At 59.4% G+C, this 22,205-nt stretch overlaps 11 protein-coding genes across 11 annotated transcripts; 5 read left to right on the top strand and 6 right to left on the bottom strand.

The window, feature by feature from the left end:
- Positions 1 to 408: 408 nt before the first annotated feature.
- On the bottom strand, positions 409 to 4,342 carry ACA1_063680 (Reverse transcriptase; the record flags this gene model as incomplete). The annotated part of the gene is given in 2 exon segments (XM_004339569.1): positions 409 to 417; positions 428 to 4,342. 2 exon segments carry the CDS (start codon positions 4,340 to 4,342, stop codon positions 409 to 411), a joined length of 3,924 nt encoding a protein of 1,307 aa, XP_004339617.1.
- A 444-nt stretch (positions 4,343 to 4,786) lies between these two features.
- On the bottom strand, positions 4,787 to 6,594 carry ACA1_063670 (solute carrier family protein; the record flags this gene model as incomplete). The annotated part of the gene is made up of 9 exons (XM_004339568.1): positions 4,787 to 4,840; positions 4,923 to 5,020; positions 5,102 to 5,246; positions 5,328 to 5,510; positions 5,681 to 5,763; positions 5,824 to 5,918; positions 6,022 to 6,067; positions 6,165 to 6,297; positions 6,451 to 6,594. The coding sequence occupies 9 exons, from the start codon at positions 6,592 to 6,594 to the stop codon at positions 4,787 to 4,789; spliced, it is 981 nt and encodes a 326-aa protein (XP_004339616.1).
- Positions 6,595 to 6,673: 79 nt separating this feature from the next.
- ACA1_063660 (Fbox domain containing protein) lies at positions 6,674 to 7,981 on the bottom strand (the record flags this gene model as incomplete). The annotated part of the gene is made up of 2 exons (XM_004339567.1): positions 6,674 to 6,837; positions 7,024 to 7,981. The coding sequence occupies 2 exons, from the start codon at positions 7,979 to 7,981 to the stop codon at positions 6,674 to 6,676; spliced, it is 1,122 nt and encodes a 373-aa protein (XP_004339615.1).
- Positions 7,982 to 8,422: 441 nt separating this feature from the next.
- Positions 8,423 to 8,869, top strand: ACA1_063650 (uncharacterized protein; the record flags this gene model as incomplete). Its single annotated transcript, XM_004339566.1, has 2 exons — positions 8,423 to 8,532; positions 8,617 to 8,869. The coding sequence occupies 2 exons, from the start codon at positions 8,423 to 8,425 to the stop codon at positions 8,867 to 8,869; spliced, it is 363 nt and encodes a 120-aa protein (XP_004339614.1).
- A 68-nt stretch (positions 8,870 to 8,937) lies between these two features.
- ACA1_063640 (core histone h2a/h2b/h3/h4 superfamily protein) lies at positions 8,938 to 10,398 on the bottom strand (the record flags this gene model as incomplete). Its single annotated transcript, XM_004339565.1, has 7 exons — positions 8,938 to 9,138; positions 9,240 to 9,500; positions 9,580 to 9,616; positions 9,698 to 9,765; positions 9,866 to 9,979; positions 10,072 to 10,180; positions 10,271 to 10,398. 7 exons carry the CDS (start codon positions 10,396 to 10,398, stop codon positions 8,938 to 8,940), a joined length of 918 nt encoding a protein of 305 aa, XP_004339613.1.
- Positions 10,399 to 10,810: 412 nt separating this feature from the next.
- On the top strand, positions 10,811 to 11,221 carry ACA1_063630 (singlestranded DNA binding protein, putative; the record flags this gene model as incomplete). Its single annotated transcript, XM_004339564.1, has 2 exons — positions 10,811 to 11,084; positions 11,145 to 11,221. 2 exons carry the CDS (start codon positions 10,811 to 10,813, stop codon positions 11,219 to 11,221), a joined length of 351 nt encoding a protein of 116 aa, XP_004339612.1.
- A 286-nt stretch (positions 11,222 to 11,507) lies between these two features.
- Positions 11,508 to 14,474, top strand: ACA1_063620 (hydroxysteroid dehydrogenase, putative; the record flags this gene model as incomplete). Its single annotated transcript, XM_004339563.1, has 9 exons — positions 11,508 to 11,651; positions 11,739 to 11,893; positions 11,954 to 12,084; positions 12,175 to 12,437; positions 12,582 to 12,644; positions 12,898 to 12,969; positions 13,064 to 13,475; positions 13,570 to 13,881; positions 13,945 to 14,474. The coding sequence occupies 9 exons, from the start codon at positions 11,508 to 11,510 to the stop codon at positions 14,472 to 14,474; spliced, it is 2,082 nt and encodes a 693-aa protein (XP_004339611.1).
- A 444-nt stretch (positions 14,475 to 14,918) lies between these two features.
- Positions 14,919 to 15,606, top strand: ACA1_063610 (vacuolar protein sorting 55 protein; the record flags this gene model as incomplete). The annotated part of the gene is made up of 4 exons (XM_004339562.1): positions 14,919 to 14,991; positions 15,125 to 15,215; positions 15,299 to 15,386; positions 15,448 to 15,606. 4 exons carry the CDS (start codon positions 14,919 to 14,921, stop codon positions 15,604 to 15,606), a joined length of 411 nt encoding a protein of 136 aa, XP_004339610.1.
- A 199-nt stretch (positions 15,607 to 15,805) lies between these two features.
- Positions 15,806 to 17,108, top strand: ACA1_063600 (zinc knuckle domain containing protein; the record flags this gene model as incomplete). The annotated part of the gene is made up of 4 exons (XM_004339561.1): positions 15,806 to 16,576; positions 16,673 to 16,742; positions 16,832 to 16,948; positions 17,020 to 17,108. The coding sequence occupies 4 exons, from the start codon at positions 15,806 to 15,808 to the stop codon at positions 17,106 to 17,108; spliced, it is 1,047 nt and encodes a 348-aa protein (XP_004339609.1).
- A 122-nt stretch (positions 17,109 to 17,230) lies between these two features.
- On the bottom strand, positions 17,231 to 20,570 carry ACA1_063590 (RasGEF domain containing protein; the record flags this gene model as incomplete). The annotated part of the gene is made up of 10 exons (XM_004339560.1): positions 17,231 to 17,386; positions 17,502 to 17,601; positions 17,671 to 17,751; positions 17,823 to 17,992; positions 18,083 to 18,163; positions 18,246 to 18,339; positions 18,426 to 18,676; positions 18,773 to 18,875; positions 18,950 to 19,088; positions 19,178 to 20,570. 10 exons carry the CDS (start codon positions 20,568 to 20,570, stop codon positions 17,231 to 17,233), a joined length of 2,568 nt encoding a protein of 855 aa, XP_004339608.1.
- Positions 20,571 to 21,004: 434 nt separating this feature from the next.
- On the bottom strand, positions 21,005 to 22,177 carry ACA1_063580 (uncharacterized protein; the record flags this gene model as incomplete). Its single annotated transcript, XM_004339559.1, has 6 exons — positions 21,005 to 21,086; positions 21,275 to 21,422; positions 21,527 to 21,584; positions 21,648 to 21,788; positions 21,858 to 21,995; positions 22,079 to 22,177. The coding sequence occupies 6 exons, from the start codon at positions 22,175 to 22,177 to the stop codon at positions 21,005 to 21,007; spliced, it is 666 nt and encodes a 221-aa protein (XP_004339607.1).
- Positions 22,178 to 22,205: the final 28 nt, after the last annotated feature.

Below are 22,205 nucleotides of genomic sequence, written 5' to 3'. Positions count from 1 at the left end.
AAGAACTTCGCGGTGCGTGCAGTGCGAAGCCGATCGGCGACCAGAGGCTGCCCACAGCAAGCTGCGGGCATGAGTGCCAGCTGGTCCCCCACGAGAAATAAGTTTAATCTTGATGTGAAGCAGGAACGCTTCACTACCAGAGATTAAGCTGATAAGAACAGATGTTGAAGGTGTGGATTTATTACAACCCACGAGATTGGCAGAGTGTATCCCTTCGCAGGAACTCTGATGTCCAATCACAGAATACAAGATCGAGAGAGGTGTGGTTCACCATACATGGTTGTTATGGAGTAGAGCGCCGGAATCTTCTCCACGCTGTGTAACTGCCTTTGATTGAGGCAGCAACACAACGTTTAAGAAGCACATTCCAAGTTTTGGGGGGGAGATCAAGGGAGGTGGCCGTAGCGGTTACCGAGGCTGGGAGCACGACGCCAGAGAAGCCCACCACGAAAGCCGCGTGCCGGGTTTGGAGCCGCAGCTGCTCCTCGACGGTAGCAGCCAGGCCAGCGTACTTGTCGGTCTTCTGCTTCGCCCGGCCCTCCATCGAAGCGTTGAAGGCGTCCTCGTAGGAGACCGCGACCTCGATGATGGCACACTGGCCCGGCCGAGAGCAGTAGATGTCGGGTCGTAGGGGGGAGTCCACCCCCGGGATCGGGACGTCTTCAAGGACAGACGTCCATGAGGCTTCAGCCGCCTGGGCCAGAGCTCGGCATATCCTGTTGTGGCGCGCGATGACTTCGGCCTTGGTCGCCGGGCAGTGTCCGAGAACATGGTTGGCCGTCTCGCGGGCGTAGGAGCACGCCCTGCACGCTGTTGGCCCATTGCGGTGGTGTGGAGCTGCTCGCGTCGGCAGGAGACCCAATCGACACTTGATCGCGAATCGGTACTCCTTGGTCGTCAGGCCAGCGCTGTTGTGGACCCAGTGGTGCGTTGCAGGGTGGACGGCATGTTGGTAGGCTGCTGCTCGACCCTGGGTGCGGAGGGCACTCCATTCCACAGCATGGCGGGAAAAGGCGCTAGCCCGGAGAGCTGGGATGACGTTGGCACGTTGGAATCGGCCCTCGAATTGGACGCCCGGACCAACTGTCAGCGTCGGGTGGAGTGCATCGCGGACTGACCATCCCATCCTCGAGTAGGCGCCTGCAGCTGCGAACCAGATTGAACTGACGTCACCCGAGGGGGTAGTTGATGCGACCTCCTGCCCCCGCATGAGCCATCCGAAGAAGGGTGACGCTTCGCCGTCCTGGACTGGCGTGGTGTGTCGCGCGTGGGTGACCTCGGCAAGTTGGTGTCGGGCGATGGCGCGGATCGACAGATCTGGCGAAGTCAGGAGCTTGAACACGTGGGCTGCCAGGTAGACTTGTTGTTCTTCCGCGATGGGCAGGATGCCAAGGCCGCCTGAGGCCACGCGGGAATGGAAGAAGGCGTTCGTGGTGCAGACGGGGAGTCGGAGGGCGGCCCGCAGGTTTTCTCGAAGCTCGCGGTCGAATTGCTGGCATCGGCCCCTCTGGATCTTCCCGTTGTGGAAGAAGAAGGGGAGCCGGGAGAGGATGAAGGTCTTGATTGCGACCACCTTCTGCCAGGGTTCGAGGCCAGAGGCACAGATCGTGCGTGCATCGCGTGAGGCCTTCTCGAGGAGCTCGTTCGCTTGGCCGAGCGCATCTGTGAGACCGACATGTACTCCGAGGTAGCGGTACACGTTGTTTCTTGACATGGCCGGGATGGCTGCGCCTTGGACCTTGAGGGCAGGGTCGATAGAGTGCATTAGACCACCTTCGAAGTTGATCGCGAGGGCGGCACACTTGCCGGCCGGCGCATCCAGGGAGAGGGCTTGGACGACGAAGGAGACTCCCGCCCAGTTGGCCCATTCCTCGATCGTGGCCACCTGCCGGGCCGCATGGTAGGCGGAGGGCGCGGCAGTGAGCAGGTCGTCGGCGTAGGCCTGGCCCTCGACGGTGATCGACGTGCCGTAGAACTTGTACCCGGTGGTGCGGCGTAGGCAGCGAAGGGCCGGCTCGACGCACAGGTTGAAGAGGAGGGGGCTGAGAGGGCAGCCCTGCTTGACGCCGCAGCGCATAGGAATGACGCCGGTGGTCTCCTGATCCCCAACTTGGACGAAGAGCGCTGAGTGCCGATAGATTGCGCCGATGGCATCCCGGAGGTAGCGGGGCAGGCCCAACATGGCAGCGCACCAGGCGATGAGGTCGTGCGACACCGATCCGAAGGCGTTGCGCAGATCGTACCAGGCAAGGTACACGTTCTGCTTGTGCCGACGGGCGTCGTCAAGCACGCTTCGCAAGACAAACGCGTGCTCGTGGCAGCCTTCGGCCGGTAGGAATCCCTTCTGCGATGCGGAGAAAGTGTTGTGCTTGCCAGCCCAGGAGATGAGCCGCTTCGACAGGGCGGCCGTGAAGATCTTATAGATGGTGACCTGGAGGCTTATCGGTCGCCAGTTGCCGGTGTCGTTAGGGTCGCCTTTCTTGTAGAGCAGGACCGTGCGCGCCACATCCCATCGAGCTGGCAGGCGCGCATTCAGCCGCACGACCTCGAAGACATGGGCGAGCGTGGCGTCCAGTTTCGTACGCTTGTAGGCCTCGTACGGTATGCCATCGATCCCTGGGGCGGACCCGTTGGGCAGTCGGCGGAGCTGGGCCCGGACCTCGGCGACGCTGAAGGGGCTGCCTCCGTCATCGGCGGCAGTGGGCGGGCGGGGCCACTGGACGGAGTTCTTCCACGGGGGGCTGGGGTCGATCGGCGGCGGCTTGGCGAGGGTCTGGATGTAGGCCTCCTCGACGGCGGCTGGGTCTAGCTGGCACCGCGGCGCCTTGGTGGACGGGGCGAGGATCTGCCGAACTGCCTTCTTCTGGTTAGCGTTGAAGAGGCGTTGGAGGTCGCGGTCGCTATCGAGGATGCCCATGCGCTTGCGCAACCGGTCCGCTCGCGCGACTGCACGGCGGATCACCCTGCGGGCGGCGGCCGCCCTGGCGGGCCATTCAGCCGAGCCAGGGGTTGGCAGGTGTAGGCGGACTTCTGGGGGGATGCGCTCGATGGTGGCAGTGGGGTCCTTGCCGGCTGCGTAGAGGGCAGCGGCCTTGCCAAAGATCTCACGCGTCTTTCGGGCTTCACGGAGTTGGCGCTCGGCGTCTTCCCTTGCTCGGCTAGCGCAGCGTGTGGGCACCGCCTCTGCACTGCGGGCGGCATGGTGGAGCGTAGCCTCGAGGCCGGCGAGGGCGGCTTCGAACGTGGCCCACTGCTCGGTGGAGAGGTGCGCAAGGGGCGTGCGCAGGAGGCGCGAGGCGGCAGGGGCGACGGCATCGGCGACCCCCTGCCAAGCATCCTTGGGCACGAGGTGAGGGCGCAGGTTGCGGCGGGACGGGGGCGGGGGCGGCAATGCCTTGGGGGTGGGAGGTCCGGGGGCGCTAAACGGGGGTGCTGGCGCCTCCGGATTCCCATCGGGCGTGGCGGGCACGGTGCTCTCGGCGGGAGGCGCAAGCTTGGGAGGCGCCACTGGGGCACGGGGCGTTGGCGCGGGGGGCGTGGCCGGGATGTACAGCAGCGCGGCTGCAGGCGGCGGGGCGTGGGGCTCGGGGCAGGGCGAGCGGGGCGCTACTGGGCTACGCCCCTGCTCAGCCAGCCACCGGGCCGTGGTGCTGGCGCAGTAGGGCCGCATGCGCCAGTCCATCGTGGGGTCGAGCGTGCGGACAGGGCGGCCCTCGCGCTCCGCCGCGATCACCTTGGTGCGGTGGGAGTCAACCTGTTTGTACGTGCGGGTCCCGATGTGGGCAGCCGCGCGCGCAAGTAGGTCGGGGTGATCCGCGAAGCGCGCCATGGCCTCCACATAGCGGTGGTGCTCGACAGCAGTCCAGTACCTGGAGCTGGGCGGACCCGAGCGGGGTGCTCCAGGGGCGGGGACCCTGTGGTCCTTGCAGGCGCGAAGGTGGTTGGCGAGGCCGTGGGCCGACGGGAGGGCCTGGGCGCAGTGAGGGCAGCTTAGGTCCGCGATCTCCACGGGGTCGTCGTCGGGTTCCTCGCGGTCTTCGTCATCACGGCTGGGGGGCGTCACGGTGGGGCCGGGGTCGGGATCGAGGCCGGGATCGGCAGGGGCCGGGGCCGGGGGGGGGCGCGTCGGCTCAGGGGGGGCCTGACGGTGCGATTTGCCAATGTGGACGCTGAGCCCGCGGGCGGTGGAGAAAGGTCGGTGGCAGTGGGGACAGGAGTGTGAGGTCTCATCTCCTTCCTCATCTGTAGCGTGTTTGTTCTTAATGTGTCTTCGGAGGGAGGCTTCCGACGCGTACTTGTTGGCGCATCCATCGTGAGGGCAGGCGACGGATTTAGCGGCCATCGTGCGTGGGGTCCTGCTGCGGAGCAGGGTCCGTGGTTGTCCGGGCGGGGTGGGGTGGTAAAACCGGTCGGCTAGCGACAGGGATCTCGTGGAGCACCCTTGACGGGTACTACACTTGATCTTAGCCAAAAGGCCGAGAAGATACTTTTCCTCATGGCCTCTCGCCCCTTTTCTCCCCGCCGCCCTTCCTCCGCACTTGTGGTTCTCCAAATAGGCTGCCCCTTTCTCGACTGTCGGCAACAACCTTTCGCACAGTTGCAAAGGCAGCCAACACGCAGGTGGTGGCATCCAAGCCCGTTGTGTAAGGATGGACCACATTGGCCAAAGGCAGCATTACCTTGGTGCTATTCCATTGAGGTGTGTGATTCTCCACTCCTCCAAAAGGATGATTCTGAACAGAGTGAAGCAACAAATACCAGTGTAAACTTTATAAAACAGTAACATTCACAAGTTGCTGGCCAGCTTCTTGTACTGTTCCCAGAACACAAATGTCAAAATCTGCAGCAAAAGCACCAAGTTAGGCCAACACTGGTGCACCATGAATAAATTGATATAGGATTGCAGTGGATGGGGCATGTACAGTGTGAGGTCCTGTGCGAAGGTAGTGTGCAAACACACCCTTGTACAGGCCATAGACACCCTCAGCCTTCACCGTCTTCCACAAGCAATCGAAGGGCCCTGGTGGTGTACCATTGTCCCTCATAGAGTCACAGCCACAGCCCAAAAAAGACACGTAATTGCCATGGAGATCAGAGGTACCTCTGTACAGTGCTCCCTTGCCACCCTCGACCTTTTGGTTGTACAGTCGCGTGGCAACGACATCAAACGGGTTCATGGCAACCACCAGGCCCACACCTGACACCAAACTGGCCGCCACGTGAGCATAGATATTGTTGCCCAACCACTGCGCGACAGAGAATGAATTCCAGGATTAGCACATCGCTTGGCCAGTCTCCGCGTGTGCACGCGTTGGGCTGGAGGGTACCCCGGTGGCGAGAATGAGCGATTTGGCGTTATCGTAGAGTGGCAGCTGCACGCTCGAACCCACTCCCACCCGCAGCGCCGCCGCGTCTGCTCCTCGCATCAGACCACGCGGCCCCTCTGCCTGCACGATGCTCTTGAACGCCCTGTGCTTGTAGCCCCAGGTCAGCGCGACGTATCGACCGCACTGCACCACCACGCAATCAGTACAACGTACTGGAAGGAGTTCTTGTATTTGTACTGGTGGCCCACCGCCAGGGCCGCCACGCTGCGATTTTTTGACGAATGCGTAGCAGGCGCGGGAAAGGAGGGTGTTAGCACGCGCAGAGCAAGACCAGAGAATGGGGGAGATGGAACATACTCGGTCTGTGCTTGCATTCGAGTCTTCACGAGGAAGAATGGAGAGCCCGCCACCGCACCCAACACGCCCGCCGTGGCACCTGACGCACAACACGCATCAGCCGCGTGCGAGTGTTGTGTGATTGCAGCGAACCCGGTACCTGCGAGCATGTTCTTCAAAAAGAAGAGCGAATCCTTGCTCGCGCTTCCGTGATTCTCCAGTAGCAGCTGCTTGAACACGCTGTACGATCCAAGTCTGTCACACAACACAAGTGTACAGAACACGACGCACAGCCGCGAACACGTTGAGTGAGTGGCACACACGACACAAATCGGGTGATCGACACACAGGCACGTACCGCATTCCATTCATACAAAACTGGTAGGCGGCAGCCGGAAACAGACCTGGTGGAGCGCGTCGCACATGTGCGTTAGCCCGCGAGTCTCTTCGCAAGGCCAACGATCGATCGCATTGCCCGGTGCCGGCACCGCGTGCCCGTACCCTTTTGGATGGCTAGTGGTCCCTCGGTGGAGATGATGGTCTTGAACGCGTGCCACACACCACGATAGGTCCGCTTGTTCTTGGCGACCCGCTGCTGCAGTTCTCCTTGCAGCTGCAGTCGCGTCTTCACCACCTGCACACCAAAGTACGGGATAGATTCAAGGTTAATCCATGAAGTTAAGAGATTGAGTTACAAATTGTGCTCGATTTCGTCTCCAGTACGCCCTGGCTCTCGGGCAGCCTAATCCGGAGCACGATTTAGAGATGTGAGCGGATGAGGGTGTACCTCGATGGGATTGGTGAACAGGACAGCGGTCACGGTGGCCAGTCCGCCGAGCACAAAATCTGCCGCCTGCTTGTGCGTCAGCAGAGCCCGCGCCCACGTTCGGGGTCCGCCTTCGCTGCTGGCCTCCGCACGCTCGTCTCCCATCTGTGCAAAATAAACAATAAATATAATAAAACAATTACATTTATTTACAACCAAATAAATAGCAGTCTTGTGTGTGTGATTAGAAGTTGCACTTGGTTTGGCCCTTGGGGAAGAGCGACGCCTTGGGCGGAGATGTTGAAGACGCGAGCGTGGCCGGGTTGCCGTGTTGGGGCGCCGTGGCGCCGTTGATGGCCCTCCCCGCGGCCGCGGCGCTCTTGCCCGGCCCGTGGCGGCTCAGTAATGCTGATGGCGGCGGCAGAGACGTGGAAAGAGTAGCTGATGAGGATGAAGACGACGACGCCGCCGAGGATGATGAAGGTGCAGAACGCGATGTAGATGAAGACGGAGGCAAGGAAGAAGAGGACGAAGGGGCAAGTAGCTGCTTGAACAGGGCAGCGATGGTCTCCCGCGTGAGATCGCTACGCGAACGCTGCTCGCGGCCGAGCAGGTCGAGCAGCTCCTCGCGCGTCTTCTTCTCCTTGACCCACCGCTGCGCGGCCAGGTCCAGCGATCGCTCCGCCGTCTCACAGCGCTCCCGCAGCGCACGCGCCTCGCGCTCGAGCGCGTCGGCTCGCCGCTTCTCCTCCTCGCGGCCCTTTTCCGCCACGACCAGGGCTCGGGCGAGCCGCGCGGCCTCCTCGGTCTTCTCCTCGAGTCGGTGCGTGCGGCCCATCAGCTCGTACGACGTGTCCTCCAGCTCGGCGCGGGCGCCACGCAGTGCGAGCTCGGCCTCGAATCGCAGAGCCTGCTCGGCCTCGAGACCCTCGCAGCACACGGTGAGCGCGTAGACATCCTCCTCCGCGCGCTGCAGTCGTGCGTGCAGCGCCTCGGCTTCGCGGTCGCGATCGGCCACGAGCGCGCGCCACTGGTCGTCGCGGGCGCGCTGCCATGCCTCGGCGGCACGCCACGAGTGGGTGGGCGCGTGCAAGAAGAACGGCTGCAGCGATGATGGTGATGTGTGAGGCATGAGCTGCTCGTGCTGCGCATCGCCCGCCTCGACATCGACGTCGGCAGTGTTGTTGTGCTGGTGCTTCGGCAGGAAGTAGAGGGGGCGCCACAGGGCGTCGTCCGACGCGATTCGATTCCAGCGATGGCACGTGGCGGCAGCACGAAGCAGCGATCCGCGGTCGAGGAAGGCGAAGATGGTGGCTATCACCTCTTCAGGCAGATTATCGAAGGTCGTGGTTGCATCTGGAGAAGAGGGAGGAAGCGCGAGGTAGAGTCCCTGCAGCAGGGCTGATCGACTCTGCATCATGATTTCGCAATCGTCCGGCGCCAGTTCATCTGCGAGACGTGACGCCTCTTCCTCATCTTGAAGCAGCAAATATTCGCCGTGCAGCTCATCCCGTTTGCCCTCTTCATCACAATCGATGCGCCTTGCTTCCATCTCGCCTGAACTGATTTCCCTTGTTTTTTCTAGGGTGTTCTTATTGTGCAGTGACCCTACCGCCACCTTACGCTTACAAAAAAACTAAAAACAAATAGCAACAAAACAAAAAATAAAATAGACACATTCTGGATGCAGCAGCCAACGGCGGTGCCGCGACAGTCGATCTCGGGGGCGGTCGATTTTGATGCTTACATAGCACAAATCAAGAAGTCATTCGAGGTACGGATCGCACCCCGCTCGCCCCGTGAGATTAGTGAGTAAATCTCATTAAAAACAGAAAATGAAATATAAAAATGATTACAGGGCGTGATATCAGCTGCCTTGGCCATCCTCGAGCGGATAGGGTACGAGTCGTTCTCCTTCTCTTGCGCTTCGGATCGCCAAAGGCGGTCCGGCGGTTTCTCGTGCGGGAGTGCTTGGTGTTTGTGCATGACACTGATGCCTACTGCAGCCCAGGGGAGGGCGGGCCGCAGGTGTCGCAGCTCAACCTGCTGGGTGCACGCATGGACGAGTTCGAGGGTCTGTGTGATGAGATATACCAGATCGTGGTGCGAACTCTTTCTCTCCTTGTGCACCTTGTTCCAACTTGCTCTGTAACTGGCGCTACAACACGGAACGCGGCACATGTGCAGGAGCACGCGTACGTGGGCATTCGGCAAAGCGTCCTCGCGGAAGAGATGGGCGCGCCTGACCTGGCCGCCAAGATGCAGGACAAGGAGGCCTACCTGCAGGCCATCGAGACCCTCAACGAACACCTTCAAACCACCGCCAAGCTGCGACACACCCTCCTCGCCGCCACTACCACCGCCACCGAGGACGGCGACGACAGTTCTTCCTCCACAATGTCATCATGACCCACAAACAAGAAATAAAAATAAACAATAAAGTGTTTTTACAGTTTTATTGGTTGGGCGCGCGTAGAGGGTGCGCGTGCGGTGTTGCGGTGGCATAAATTATACGGCGTGGTGGTGTTGCTGCAGGTTGAGAGGAGGCAGGGAGACGTGCTCGTGGTAGCGGTCGTGTTCGTGCGGGTGGCCGTGGTGACCGTTGCTGTATCCCTCGTGGCCGCCCTGGCCGTGGTGGCCGTGCTCGGCTTCACCGTGCCCGATGTGTCCCTCGCCCAAGCCCTGGCCCTCCACTCCCTCCACTTCCAACTGCCGCGAGCCCTAGAAAAACACAACACGTTCATCAAACGTATCAGACACTGCACGCGCACAGCTACAGATACAGAAGAGGAGGCAGACGAGCATGGTACCATTTCGTTCATCTGGTCGTGATCGATCTGGTCGCCCATCTGGCCTTGCTGCTGCATTTGCATGTGCTGAAGCATCTGGGCCTGCTGGATGTACCTCAGCTGCTGCTGTTGGTAGATGTACATCTGCGTCGGGTCAAGGGCCAGGCGCTGCGCCTGCGCGGGGTCGGCGGCGGCAGCCTGCTGCTGAAGTGCCGCGTGCTGCTGCATCTGCAGGTAGTACTGCTGCAGCTCTGGCGTCACTACCGGGCGGCCGGCCTCTTCCTGTGGAGCACAAGCGGACGAACATCACAACGGTCATTATCCAAAGGCGCCAAACTAGAAATAAAGGAGGAAGTCGTACAGACTCTTCCGCCGGCCTCTTGCCCTTGATGTCATCCCTGTTAGGTTGGGGGGGGGTAAGGGCTACCGAGGACGATAACAACAGCAGACGGAAAAATGCAGGAGAAGACGAAGCGAACCTGGGCACAATGTCGATGAGGAAGTCGAACGTGTCATTCCTGGCGATGGCCGTGGCAATGTCGTTACGCTGTCGTTCATCAAACGGGAGAAAAGAGAGAAGTCACAAAACACGGTCGGCGCGAGGGTGAAGGCGTGAGCATCACAGAGTGGAGGGAAGGGTGAGCAACCTGGAGCGTTCGGCGCTTGTTCTCGTCGGTGTGAATCCAGGCCCGCAGCGTGAGCTCGTGGATGAACATCTCGCACGCCTTAGCAAACAGCACAGGGGCCTCGGCACTGATCATCTGTGAGCGTGGCCACAAAGGGCAAGGGTAAGCGTACACATAACAACACAAGCCCAACCACGCAAGATAGAAGGAGGCTGCAGGGGCCAAACCTTGACATCTTCATCAAACTTCATGATCTTTTTGATGCGCGCAAGCGGCAGGGTCATCTTGCTCTGTTTGAACTGTGTCATATCCTCAATCTCTTGCATTTGATCACTCCTTTGGGGCATAAATTGGAACAGAAAGAAGGTTATAATGGGAAAAAATCGTGGAAAGGGAACGTGTGGTGCGAAAATCGGTGATCGGTACCAGAATCGATGCAGCTGCTGGACGTGCTGTTGCTGCATCTGGGACTGCATTACAGCCGAGGGCATATGCCCCTGCATCCCTTGCACCATCTGGTCGGGGTTCATCTCGCCCTCCTCCATCTCTTGCATTTAGTTCTTTCGAAAACGGCGACTGTCGACACCGATTGGGCAATAACGTCAAGAAAGATGAATAAACAAGAATTCCTTTCTATCGATGCGCTTGAACGTTTCACATCCAAGCTTGCGATTTAAATCGAATTAATAAATCAAGCGAGCGAGAGGGGATTATTGGCTGGTGCTTCGTACCTTGAGTGCAACGGTCCTGCCCTTCTTCTCTATTCGCAGGCTGGAGTCTGCTTAGTTTCCGTTTCTAAAAGCTTTTCTCCAACTGGTCGACACAAAATTGCCGGTCCCCAGATTTTGTCGGGCACCTGACCTAATAATTCCAAGAATTGCCCAAAATGATAGCGCCAAAACAACAGATATTTGGCGCCAAAACCAAAACCACCAGGCCAGCCAGACACAACACAACATTCATAAGATGGAATTCGACGGACCTGTATCCACTCCCCGCATCAACAGCGGCCTTCTCAACTCCTATGTGAACATGCACGTTCGCATTGTGGGCCGCGTCGCCGGCCAGCAGCAGCTCGACGTAACGCTCGAGGCGTCTGATGGCGGCAGTGTGCTCGTCAAGCGTAATCCCGAGACTGCGTCCGTCTACTCCTCGCACGCATTCGTGGAGGTCTTGGGCACCGTCCAGCCCGACCTCTCCATCAGCGAGATTGCCGCCACTGGCTTTGGCGCCCAGTTTGGTAGGCTCGCCCTGTTCCCCTTTCTTCCTGCGGGAGCGCTAACCTCCCGCCCTACAACAGATTTGCAGAATTACGACCAGCTGGTGAAGTTCTCCCATGTCCGCCCCATCAATGAGCTCTTTGGCATTAGCGCCTAAAGGCTTCCGTCTACCGGACGGCATGTGTAAATACATTACTCATCCCAAACTACATCCATTCTGGTAGTCCCTGGCTGGTCTTCTTGTCAGACAATCATTGCCCATGTTCATTGGCCAAATCTTTGCACGTTATTTTTCGATTTTCCCTTGTTTGCGGTGAACCACGGAAATTTCGCCAGAGCACAGGGAAAGGAAGCGAACCCACGCCAGCACAAGAAAGCCGCTTTGTACTTCTTCACCTCAAGACAACACTCACAACACACTCCTCAGCTTCACATCTCACACAATGGGCGATTCGCTGCGCTTCGATGGTAAGGTGGTCGTCGTCACCGGTGCCGGTGGCGGCTTGGGCAAGACCTACGCTCTGCTCTTCGCCAGCCGTGGTGCCTCTGTTGTCGTCAACGATCTCGGCACCTCGCACACTGGCGAGGTATGTGTTCTTGCCTTCCTTCTTCTGATCTCTACATCAATGATTGGAAATCCAACGGTCTTTAATCGCGCGATTTTTTTTTGGCAGGGTGCTGGCTCGAAGGCCGCCGATCTGGTTGTGGAGGAGATCAAGAAGGCTGGCGGCAAGGCTGCTGCCAACTACGACTCTGTGGAGAACGGTGAGGCCATCATCAAGACCGCTATCGACAACTTCGGTCGTGTTGACATCGTGATTAACAACGCGTACCTCACCCCTTTACATACCATCCCTCCAATCAATATTAATCATGGTGGTACGTGTAGTGGCATCTTGCGCGATGTGAGCTTTGTCAAGATGAAGCAGGCCGATTGGGACCTCATCTACAAGGTGCACCTCCACGGTGCCTACTCGGTCACCAAGGCCGCGTGGCCCTACATGAGGGACCAGGGTTTCGGTACGCCATCATTGACGGCAGCTCTCGCCCAGCCTCGGTCTCCTCATTAGCGTTGCATTCCATCTACACCCAAAAACAAAACTCTATCAGGACGTGTCATCATGACCTCGTCTGCCGCTGGTCTGTACGGCAACTTCGGCCAGGCCAACTACTCGGCCATGAAGCTCGCGCTGGTGGGCTTCGCCAAGACGCTGGCTGCCGAGGGCAAGTCGCGCAACATTCACGTGAACACCATTGCCCCCGTGGCCGGTACCCGCATGACCGCCACCGTCATGCCTCCTGAGCTCATCGAGGCCCTCAAGCCCGAGTTCGTCTCGCCGCTCGTCGCCTTCCTCTGCCACGAGTCCACCCCGGTACCATCATCAACCTATTGCATTGACGGCAGGTGGTGTCATCAAGCTCAACGCCCACTCACCTCGCAAATGGTGTAGGTGACCGGTGGCATTTTCGAGGTGGGCGCCGGTTGGGTGTCGGCTGTGCGCTGGGAGCGCACGCAGGGCAACTTCTACGACGTCTCGAAGGGGCTCACCCCCGAGGCCATCCGCGACAACTGGGCCAAGGTCGAGGACTGGACCAACTCGACTCACCCCGCGTCGGCTCAGGACGGCCTCACCTCCATCATCGCCCACATCAACCAGCTCAAGGCACGCTACTAGATCATACCACCACCACCTTCCACTCCGCCCTCCCCACGACTTCATCTTCTTTCCGTTTATCGGTTGCAAATAAATTCTCAGCTTTGCTCAGAATTCTCTTTTCTCTGTTGTCCTTACGCGTCGGCGCTCTAACGGCGATGGTATCTACTCGTCACAGGACTCCAAGCAGGCGCCTTCTGCTCCCGCCGCCAAGGCCGCCGGAGGCAACGAGAACGTCGATCCCTCGCAGGTAGGCTGGCACCCGCTCATGAGGCGTTCGTCGTGTGCGTGTGTCGGTCACTGTGGCACTCACCATAATACTGGGCCGTCGTGGCCATTACCAGGTGGTCGGCTTCGAGTTCCCCGTTACCAAGGTGCAGTACACAGAGAAGGAGGTGATGCTCTACGCCCTGTCCATCGGCGCCGCCAAGAATCCCACCGACCCGGCCGAGCTCAAGTTCGCCTATGAGAACAGTGATGGCTTCTCGGTGCTGCCCACGTTCGGCGTGACGTTCCCCAACTTCTCGAACGTGCTGAGCATTCCTGGCCTCAAGTTCAACCCGATGATGCTCCTCCACGGCGAGCAGTACCTCGAGATCCGCAAGCCCATCCCGGTCAACGCCACGCTCACCAACCACGGCCGCGTCAAGCACCTGTACGACAAGGGCAAGGGCGCCCTCCTCGTCGTGGAGGCCGACACCAAGGACGAGAAGGGCGAGGTCGTCGTTCATAACGAGAGCTACCTCTTCATCCGCGGTACGTCGCACATGTCGTGTGACATGCACGGCCACCCACCCACAACATACAACAACACACACGCCACTCGCGTATCGCTCACAGCTGTATGCAGGAATTGGCGGTTTCGGAGGCGAGAGGGGTCCCTCCGGCAACGAGAACCAGCCGCCCAACAGGGCTCCGGACGCGGTCCACAAGGAGAAGACGAGGGATAACGAGGCCCTCGTGTACAGGCTGGCGTCGGGCGACATGAACCCGCTGCACGCCGACCCGTCGATGGCGGCCATGGGCGGCTTCGATCGGCCCATTCTGCACGGTCTGTGCTCGTTCGGCTACGCCAGTCGGGCCGTCCTCAAGCACTTCTGCGACAACGACCCGGCCAACTTCAAGGACGTCAAGGTCCGCTTCTCCAAGCACGTCTTCCCCGGTACGCGCCCTCACCAGCCACCAGCCAACGCCAATGAAACAAACTAAACTTTCTATGATGCAGGCGAGACGCTGGTGACGGAGATGTGGAAGGAGGGCGACAAGGTCATCTTCCAGTGCAAGGTTGAGGAGCGCGGTGAGTACTGCATCACCAACGCAGCGGTGACCGTCTCCTCGGCGGCCTCGTCGTCGTCCGCGAGTGCTTCGGCCGCTGCTGCCGCCGCTTCGTCGGCGCCCGCGTTCAAGGCCGAAGCGGTGCTGAACAACCTCAGCAAGCTGCTCGACGTGGCCGGCGAGGCGGTGGTCAAGAAGGTGAACGGCATCTACCACTTCCACATCACCGACGGACCCAACGGTGCCAAGGAGTCGTGGGTGGTCGACCTCAAGACCGGACCCAAGGGCACCATCACACGGGGCGCGCCCACCAAGCCCGTCGGCGTCACCCTCACGCTGGGCGACGACAGTTTCCAGCAGCTCTTCAGCGGCAAGCTCAACGCCCAGCAGGCCTTCATGCAGGGCAAGCTCAAGATCAAGGGCGACATGGGCCTCGCCACCAAGCTTGGTGAGCTCATCAAGCAGCAGGCCAAGCTCTAAGCTTCTCTGTTCTCCTCTTGACAATCATCAATAGCACAGAGAGCTTGCACCAGCACCCAGGCAACGAAGACAAGGTTTTTCCGTCGCATTTTCTGCGTAGAGACGGGACACGGGACGATCATTCAATCAAACAAGCTCGCGCATCTACCACACAGAGGGGATCCCTATCGCTACTGTTTTGATAACCACACAAGGACAAGGAAAGATCAAGCATGGGACGCAAATCGATTATGTGCAGTACGGCCCAGGCAACACTGCTTGTATCTTGCGTTCATCTGCTGAATGGTTGGCCTCACCCCTTCTTTTTTTTCTTCGATGTGCAGTGTACGTTTCGATCTCTGCGTGAATGTTTTGGTTGGGGGGGGGGGCGAGCGTGCCGGGGCGCAGCCGTGACCGGTCCCCCAACTCACGCCACGCGTTGCCAGGTTGGTCTCGTTGGCCGCGATGCTGGCCGTCGGAGTGACACTGGGCATCTTGGCGTGCGCCCTGTGGGCCAACTGGTGGCCCCTCTTCGTCGGTACGCCACCTTTCAACCCTGCACGTAGTAGCACCACCGCGCGACGAAGAGCTCAGCCTGCTCAAGGCGAGGAGGCCTTGCCCCTTGCGTGCTTCCCACGCCTTGGCTAACCACTCTTCATATCACTCTTCAGTGGGGTGCTTCCTGTTCGCTCCTCTTCCGCATATCTTGTTCGGGTGGTGCTATTCTGATGACTTTGCTGGCTTCGTGGACGAGAGATCCCGGTACGAGCCCTGTGTGTCGTGCGCTCAGCGGGGGTAGCCCTTACGAGCAGCTAATCGTCCCTGCCCTCTCGCTTGCTCCTCAGAGGACTGAAGGATGTGGCCGACTTCCTCACCGGCTCGGCGCTGGCTGCTGGCTTTGGTCTGCCCATCATTCTCATGCACACCGATGTGGTACGCATCCTACCTTTCCCCTCTCTGAGAGTCGCGCAATCATGATTGCTGGCTGGATCAGCATGCCTGGCTCAACCGTGCGACCGTCCTTCCTGGCCAACAGATCGACCTGGGCCCGATGTTTATGTCGATGGTTGGCGGCGCGGTCGTCTACCTGTCGGTGGTGGCCTACGTCTACGTGTGCCACAAGGGCCAAGAAGAGGCCGACTTCTCCATGTGAACCCATGTCGGCTCCCAATTCGCATGTACATAGTACCCGTTGAACAGGCTCTCCTGGCTGAGCTCTTTTGAGTAAATTTTTTGCATTCTTCGGAATTTTGGTGTGGAATTTCGAATATGCTGTAGGGGGTCAAGTTTCTGTGCTCCATTCCTGGCCAAATCCCACAAAATCGCGGCACGCTCCATCACGCCAGCAGATCATGGCCGATGATCAATCACAGCAACGAGGGAAGAAGGAAGAGCGTGGCCGCAAGCGAGCCAGGAAGTCCCAGAGCAAGGATCCCACAGAAGATGGGCCGCAGGGTGGAAATGAAGATGAATTCGAGATGACCGCACCGACGGAGTCCAGCGCGCAAACTGTGGATGACGACGGAGGGCCGGCCGAAAGAGAGGCGAAGGGCAAGAGGAAGAGGAAGGCAAAGAAGGCCGAAGATGTGGATAATCCAGAGGTGAAAGAGAAGAAGACGAAGAGGAAAAGAAGTACAGAGGAGGATGGAGAGGTAAAGAAACGCAAGAAAAAGAGCAAAAAGGCAGAACCAGAACAAGTGGAGGAGGGAGAAGCAGAGAAACGCAAGCAAAAGAGCAAGAAGGCAGAGCAGGCGGAAGAAAAGAATGCTGAAGCAGAAGCGGAAGAAGAAGAGCCGAAGCGAAAGAAGAGAAGGAAGAAGATTGCTGTCCCAGCCGAGGCAGACACTGGACGAAAGCAGCAGGGAGGCAAGGATGGAGAATCTCGCGTAGCGCCTGAAATCTCTCGCACAGAAACATCGCGCACCGGCACGGCACGGCAAGAGGACACAGCAACGAAGAGGAGCGGAAAGCAGGGAAGCAAAGAGGAGCACAAAGCAGGCGTGGACCAGAACGAAGACCGCCCCCCACAACAGCAGCATCAGCGAGCGCGCCAGGCGGCCCCGCACCAGGCCCCGGGCAGCCCGCACAGAAACAGGAGGGAGAAGCCACAGCCCTACACAAGAGTAAGCCTTCCATTACATTTATTATTTATTTTGTATTTTTTATCATTTTATTTTATTAATGTAAATAACATATGTAAATACTGTTAACAGCAGCAGCAAGCGAGGCGAGCGCCCGAGAGCGAGTACTGCTACATTTGCAAGCAGCGTGGCCATTTCGCCAAGCAGTGTACGGCACCCACCTACCCTCTGTCAGTGTGCACCTCTCTCTTTCTCTTTCTCTCTCTCTTAGCTCACGGATGTGGTTGCTCGTTGCAGGCCCAGCGGAGCAGCGTGCGGCATGCTTCGTATGCGGAAAGTTGGACCACACCGGTCGTAACTGCCCGTCCAAGCAGCGAGACGAGAAGCCCGCCGAACTTGCCTATGAAGACCTCTGTACGCCCGCCGGCTCCATTCGTGTTCTGACCGGACATGCAGACACTCACCTTTCTCTCCTCTTTGCATAGTGGTGTTGGATGCCGAGAGCGAGAGGATGACGCAGATTCGCCACCAGTTCAAGTCGAGCCTCATGCCCAAGATGAACCCCTTCTGGTGATTTCATTCCCTCCAAGCTCTCATCTCTAGTGCCGAGATAAGATTACATTCATTATTTATACGTGTAGTAGTAGCTGGTGTAGTTGTTGTTGTCATTCATAAAGTACTACCTATGTTACATATTCACTCCTTGGCCGCTGGCTTGTTGTCATTGCGTGGTTCGCGTTGGAGGGAGAGTTGGTAGAGGTGGTTGTCGTCCATCTCCTCCGGGTCGAACACGATCTCCTGCTGCAGCGCCCCGTAGATCTGCGGCACCACACGGAACCCGAACGGCGTCCGCTGGCACTACACCAACAACGCGCGCTACTCGTCAGCCCACCAGGTAGGTACCATCCTCCACCAGGAATTGGGCCAAAAGAGAAGATGACGAAGGGATGACCCTGCTGCTTCGTACCTGTTGGAGCCGTGTCAGAACGGTGGCGACCTTCCTTCTCTTTTCAAAATTGATCAGCGAGTGCTCTGAACCCACCATCACAAAGTCCTTGTTGCCCTCCCTGAGATCGGATCACGGTCAACATTCATTCATTCATTCATTATCTGCTCGGTCAGAAAAGACGGCGTACTCGATGAAGGTGAGATCTGACAGGATGATGCCCACATAGGGTAGATATGGTGGCTCGGCTTGCATCTGTGCCTCCCTCAGCCTGCGTGCAGTTGGTGGGTGAGACCAGTGTGCCCACACCACCGCGGTAGAGAAAGAAGAGGCCTTACATACCGGACGTAGTTGTTGAGGGTGAGTTTGCCCCACTCCTCCTTCCAGCCGGCGTACTTGCTGTTCACCAGTTTCCATGTGTTCTTGAGTCGATGTACAGCCGCCGCATTGAGCGATGACGTGATCTCCATCAGCGCGTTGAAGTTGGACAGCTCCTGGCAGCACTTGCCCACCTTGTGTAGGATAAGGACCATCGTATTGCGGTTGTGAGGTGACAATCCGAGTGACCCCCGTTGCTAGCAGTGCCTCGCCCCACCACGCACCTGCAGGAAATACTCCAACACCTTGGCCCTCTGCTTGCAGTCCACCGTCTTGAGAATCTCCACCTTGATGTAGCCGCTCAACTGCATTGCAGCGAGCACATGGACAACCATCAGCACTTCACCCGATGGTGCTCATCGGCGAATGTCGGGTGGGCATAGTTACAGCATTGAAGTGGTTGATCAGAGCCAAGATGTTGGGCGCATTGGCCTTGTCAACGCTCCAGCACAGCTTGAGACACTCCTTCGGCTGTATCTCGCTGAAGGTGGATGGGACGATGTGCGTTAGTGTCGGGTGACGTCGTCTCGTCTCCCAATGATGATAGAAAAAGTTGCTGTAGGGTACCGGAAGAAGGAGCTCTCCACGAGGGTGAGCTGTCGCGCGAGCTCGAGCGGGTGGAAGTCCATGAACCTGGACAGGGGCGCGAGGTCGATCCGGGCTCGCTGGCTGAGCGAGAACGAGAGTCGGCGGAAGGAGCGGGAGCGGGGCAGTATCGGCTTGGGCATGTCGTCCACGATCACCTCCATCTTCACCTCGTCGCCCGCCACCAGCCGCTGCAGCTGCGCGATGAGCTTGGTCGCCGGGCTGGGCAGAGACTGCACGCACGCACCCCGCCCGGTCAGACCACATGTGCGCGCCACTCGTCGTGAATGTGGGGAAGGTGTGTGGTGGCTTCGTCGTGCCTTGGAGACGCGGAGGAAGACGAACTTGTGGAGTCGGTTGGTGAGCTGCGGGTTCTCCTCAAAGTCCTGGGCGAAGTAGTCGCACACCCACGTCTTCAACACCAACCAAATGCTGTGGAGAAAACGTTCATGTCAGCCAACAGCCCCAGCCACCTCAACAACGATAAGAAAGGGGTCGAGCTGCACCGGAACTGGAGCTTGGTGGCCTCCTTGTGGGTGGGCGGCGATGGCGAGATGTTCCACCGTTGGATGAGCAGATCCAGCAGCTCATCGGGCGTCGTGAATGATCGGTACGTGAGTAGGAACGCGCCCAGGAATGGTGGATCTGCGACGTTCCATCATTTACAACCGGTGTGAGGGAGAAGACTACGGGCAGCAGCCCAACGAGAGAGAAGAGGAGGTTGCTGTAGGTACCGAGATCAACGTAGTCGCCGAGTAGCCGTTCGATGAGCTTGTGGAGCGTGCCTGCCCGGATTCGCAGCGCGTCGGCCTTTGGCGCTGTGCTCTGCGCGACCGCCGTCTCTTCGGTCACCGTCACAACGCCCTCACGCCTCGGCGAGAGCACAGGCGACTGCGACTGCGCCTGCGCCGCGGACGACGGCATCGGGGTCACCTCAGCCACCGCCGCGATCGACGACATGCTTGCCGCCGCAGTGGTCGGAAACGCGTCGGAAGCCAGCGTCGCTTCGGCGGGCTGGGAGTTGTCGGTCAGGGTCGGGCGTCGGTGGGCCTTGGCCTGGCTCGTGTCCTTGAAGATGATGTTGGTCGGCAGGTCGGGCTCGTCGAACGGGTGGGGCTCCACCACCTCGTCCTCCGACTGCACCCCCTCGGCCTCGCCTGCCCACGCCGCCTGCACCGCCCGGAACTCGGCCTCCACCTTCTCCCGCCGCTCCTGCCTCAGTCTCTGGGCCTGGTCCCTCGCCGACGGCGAGCCCACCACCTCCTTGCTGTTGTTGTTGTGTCGCTCCTGCAAAGGCGAGCCCGGGTTGCTCCCAGCCTTGTTGTGGTTGTGGTTGTTGTTGTTGTTGTTGTTGTGATCGAGGATGACGCTGCCGCTGCCGCTGAGACTGCTGCTGTTGTCGTCGCTAGAGTCCAGATCGCAGTCAGTGGGCTGACCAGTGAGATTGTCACTACCACCACTACTGGGGGAGGTGATGGGCTTGGTGGAGTCGGACCAGCCGACGGTCTTGCGGCGCATGGTGAGCTCGCCGCTGGCGGACATGATGGCCTCGAGGGAGTCGCCCGAGCCGGAGCCGCTGAGCCACGACGACCCGGTGAGCGAGCGGCCGTCGGTCATGCTCATGCGTCGCGCGCTGCCCGAGGGGCTCACCACGGTGCTCGACCGGGAGACCAGCGGATGGGCGTCGCCGCTGTCGGCGCTCATGTTACGCAGGAGCGGGACCACCGGCTTGGCCTTGCCGCCGCCGCTGCTACTTTTCTTCTCTTGTTGGTCTCCTCCTTCTGCTGAAGATGTGGTGGTGGGGGTGGGGGAGGAAGAGCCAAGGGTGTTCCTTCGTGCAACGCCACCGCTACTCTTCCTTTTCAACAGCGTCACCTCCTTGGGGGTGGAGGCCTTGCTGCTGCTGCTGCTGTTCCACGAGGTGTCGTCTGCGAAGGAAGTAGAGGGAGTAGAGGAAGATGAAGGAGGGCGTGTGGCGTTGTTGTCGGGCGAGTGGGCGGCGGTGATGGACTCGTAGAAGCGTAGCTGCTGCTTGAGCTGGCCCACCCGCTCCTCCAGGTGGGCCACGCGGCTCTTCAGACGTTCATTCTCCGTCCTGAGAGCCTTCATCTCCTTCTTCCTCTTCATCTTCTTCGACGTCGCTGGCGACGCCGCCGTCTCCTCCACTGTAGAAATCGAAGATCCTCTTTTCCCTCGGCCTTCACCTCCTCCTCCTCCTCCTCCGGTCATTGCTCTCTTCTCTTGCGTCTCCTCCGCCTCCATGCCTGTGCGCGTGCTTTTCGTTTCTCTGCGTGGTGAGGTGTGTTGAGGCTGGGCCGCCCACTCCGTCATGCAGCGGCCACGGCCACAGCCACAGCCACAGCAACCCTGGTGCGGAACATCTCCTCTTCCCGTCCCAAGCTGGAAAAAGGCGAAGTTCCCAGACCAGCGTCAAGCGCAGTCCTCCACCAGCACTAACTCCCCGCTGCCAGGTAACCCCCCCCCAAAGAAGAACTGAATTTGAGATCGCAATGCAACTGAAAATGAGAGTACAAGGTGCATTGGGGGGGGGGGTGACGGCCTTAGAATCGCTCCTCCTGGAAGGGGTTGTAGTCGTCGGCAGATCCGTTGGTGGAGTGGGTGGATGGGGCGCCGAAGGTGTCCCTGGGCTGCGGCACACAACGCGTCAACACGACCACGTTAGCCACACCGCCCCTACGTGAACTGGAATTGGTCTGGGGAGGGAGTGGGTGCGCACTGCCGGTGCGGCCAGGCCTCGAGTGTTGGAGTACATCGGCGGGGACTGGTGCGGTGGGGGGTAGGCCCCCTGTTGCTTGGCGGTGGACGGGGACGGGGGGTAGGCCGTGGCCGGCCACTCGGGCTCGTAGACCGACGCGTGGTGCTGTGTTGGCTGCAGCTCGACCTCGACGCTGCCACCCTGCGAGAAGGAGAAGGCCTGCTCGTCGGCCGACGTGCCGTCGCCGGGGGAGCCGAGCGTAACTGGTGGCAACACGAAGAAGAAGAAGAAGAAGAAGAAGAAGAAGAGCCGGGTGGTGTGAGTATCAACAAGACGGCCACCAGCCAATGGAAGAGAGTCGGCTCACCAACGTGCTTCGAGTCGAGGTCCTTGGTCAGCAAGTAGGCGAGCAATAGCGTGATGGCCTGGCGAGAACAGGGTCAAGCATGGTCGACGAGTGTTTCGGGTCCAGGGCCAAGTAGTGGTACCTCGATGAGGAGGATGAAGATGTTGAACACGAAGGCGACGAGCCACGGCGTGTCGAACTCCCACTTCACGACGCTGGCGATCAGCCACCAGGTCAGGCCCACGATGCCAAAGCCAATCACGACAACCACGCCTACAATGTACTGTCACGCCACGCACACCCGCGTTGTGTCAGGAATGACGCGACACGCACGGCACGCGTGGTTGCGTACGCAGAAGAGGAGGGGTCGCAGGTGCTTCCAGGCGGCGTAGAAACCCAGGAGCATCACGCCAGTCACGCAGGCGCAGTAAATGGCCAACACGAACTCGACAGTCACCAGCGAAATGATGCATTCCACCACCCACACCATCTGTGGCAGTGCCAGCATTGAAATAATACGTTAAAAAACCTCAAAAATATTGAAAAATGAAGTGCAGTAGGGGGGGAGGGTACGAAGAGAAGCGCGGTAAGGGTCATGAGGCAGAACAGCTTCGCAGTCACGGTCATGTTGAGCTTGGAACGCAGGCTAGAGCCATTTTCATCCCTGTGCATCTTGGTGCTTTTGCTTTTCTGGTGCAGG

This window comes from Acanthamoeba castellanii (assembly GCF_000313135.1).
Source record: "Acanthamoeba castellanii str. Neff unplaced genomic scaffold scf7180000084599, whole genome shotgun sequence".
Lineage (NCBI taxonomy): Eukaryota > Discosea > Longamoebia > Acanthamoebidae > Acanthamoeba > Acanthamoeba castellanii.
This window is presented reverse-complemented; position numbering and strand designations above follow the sequence as displayed.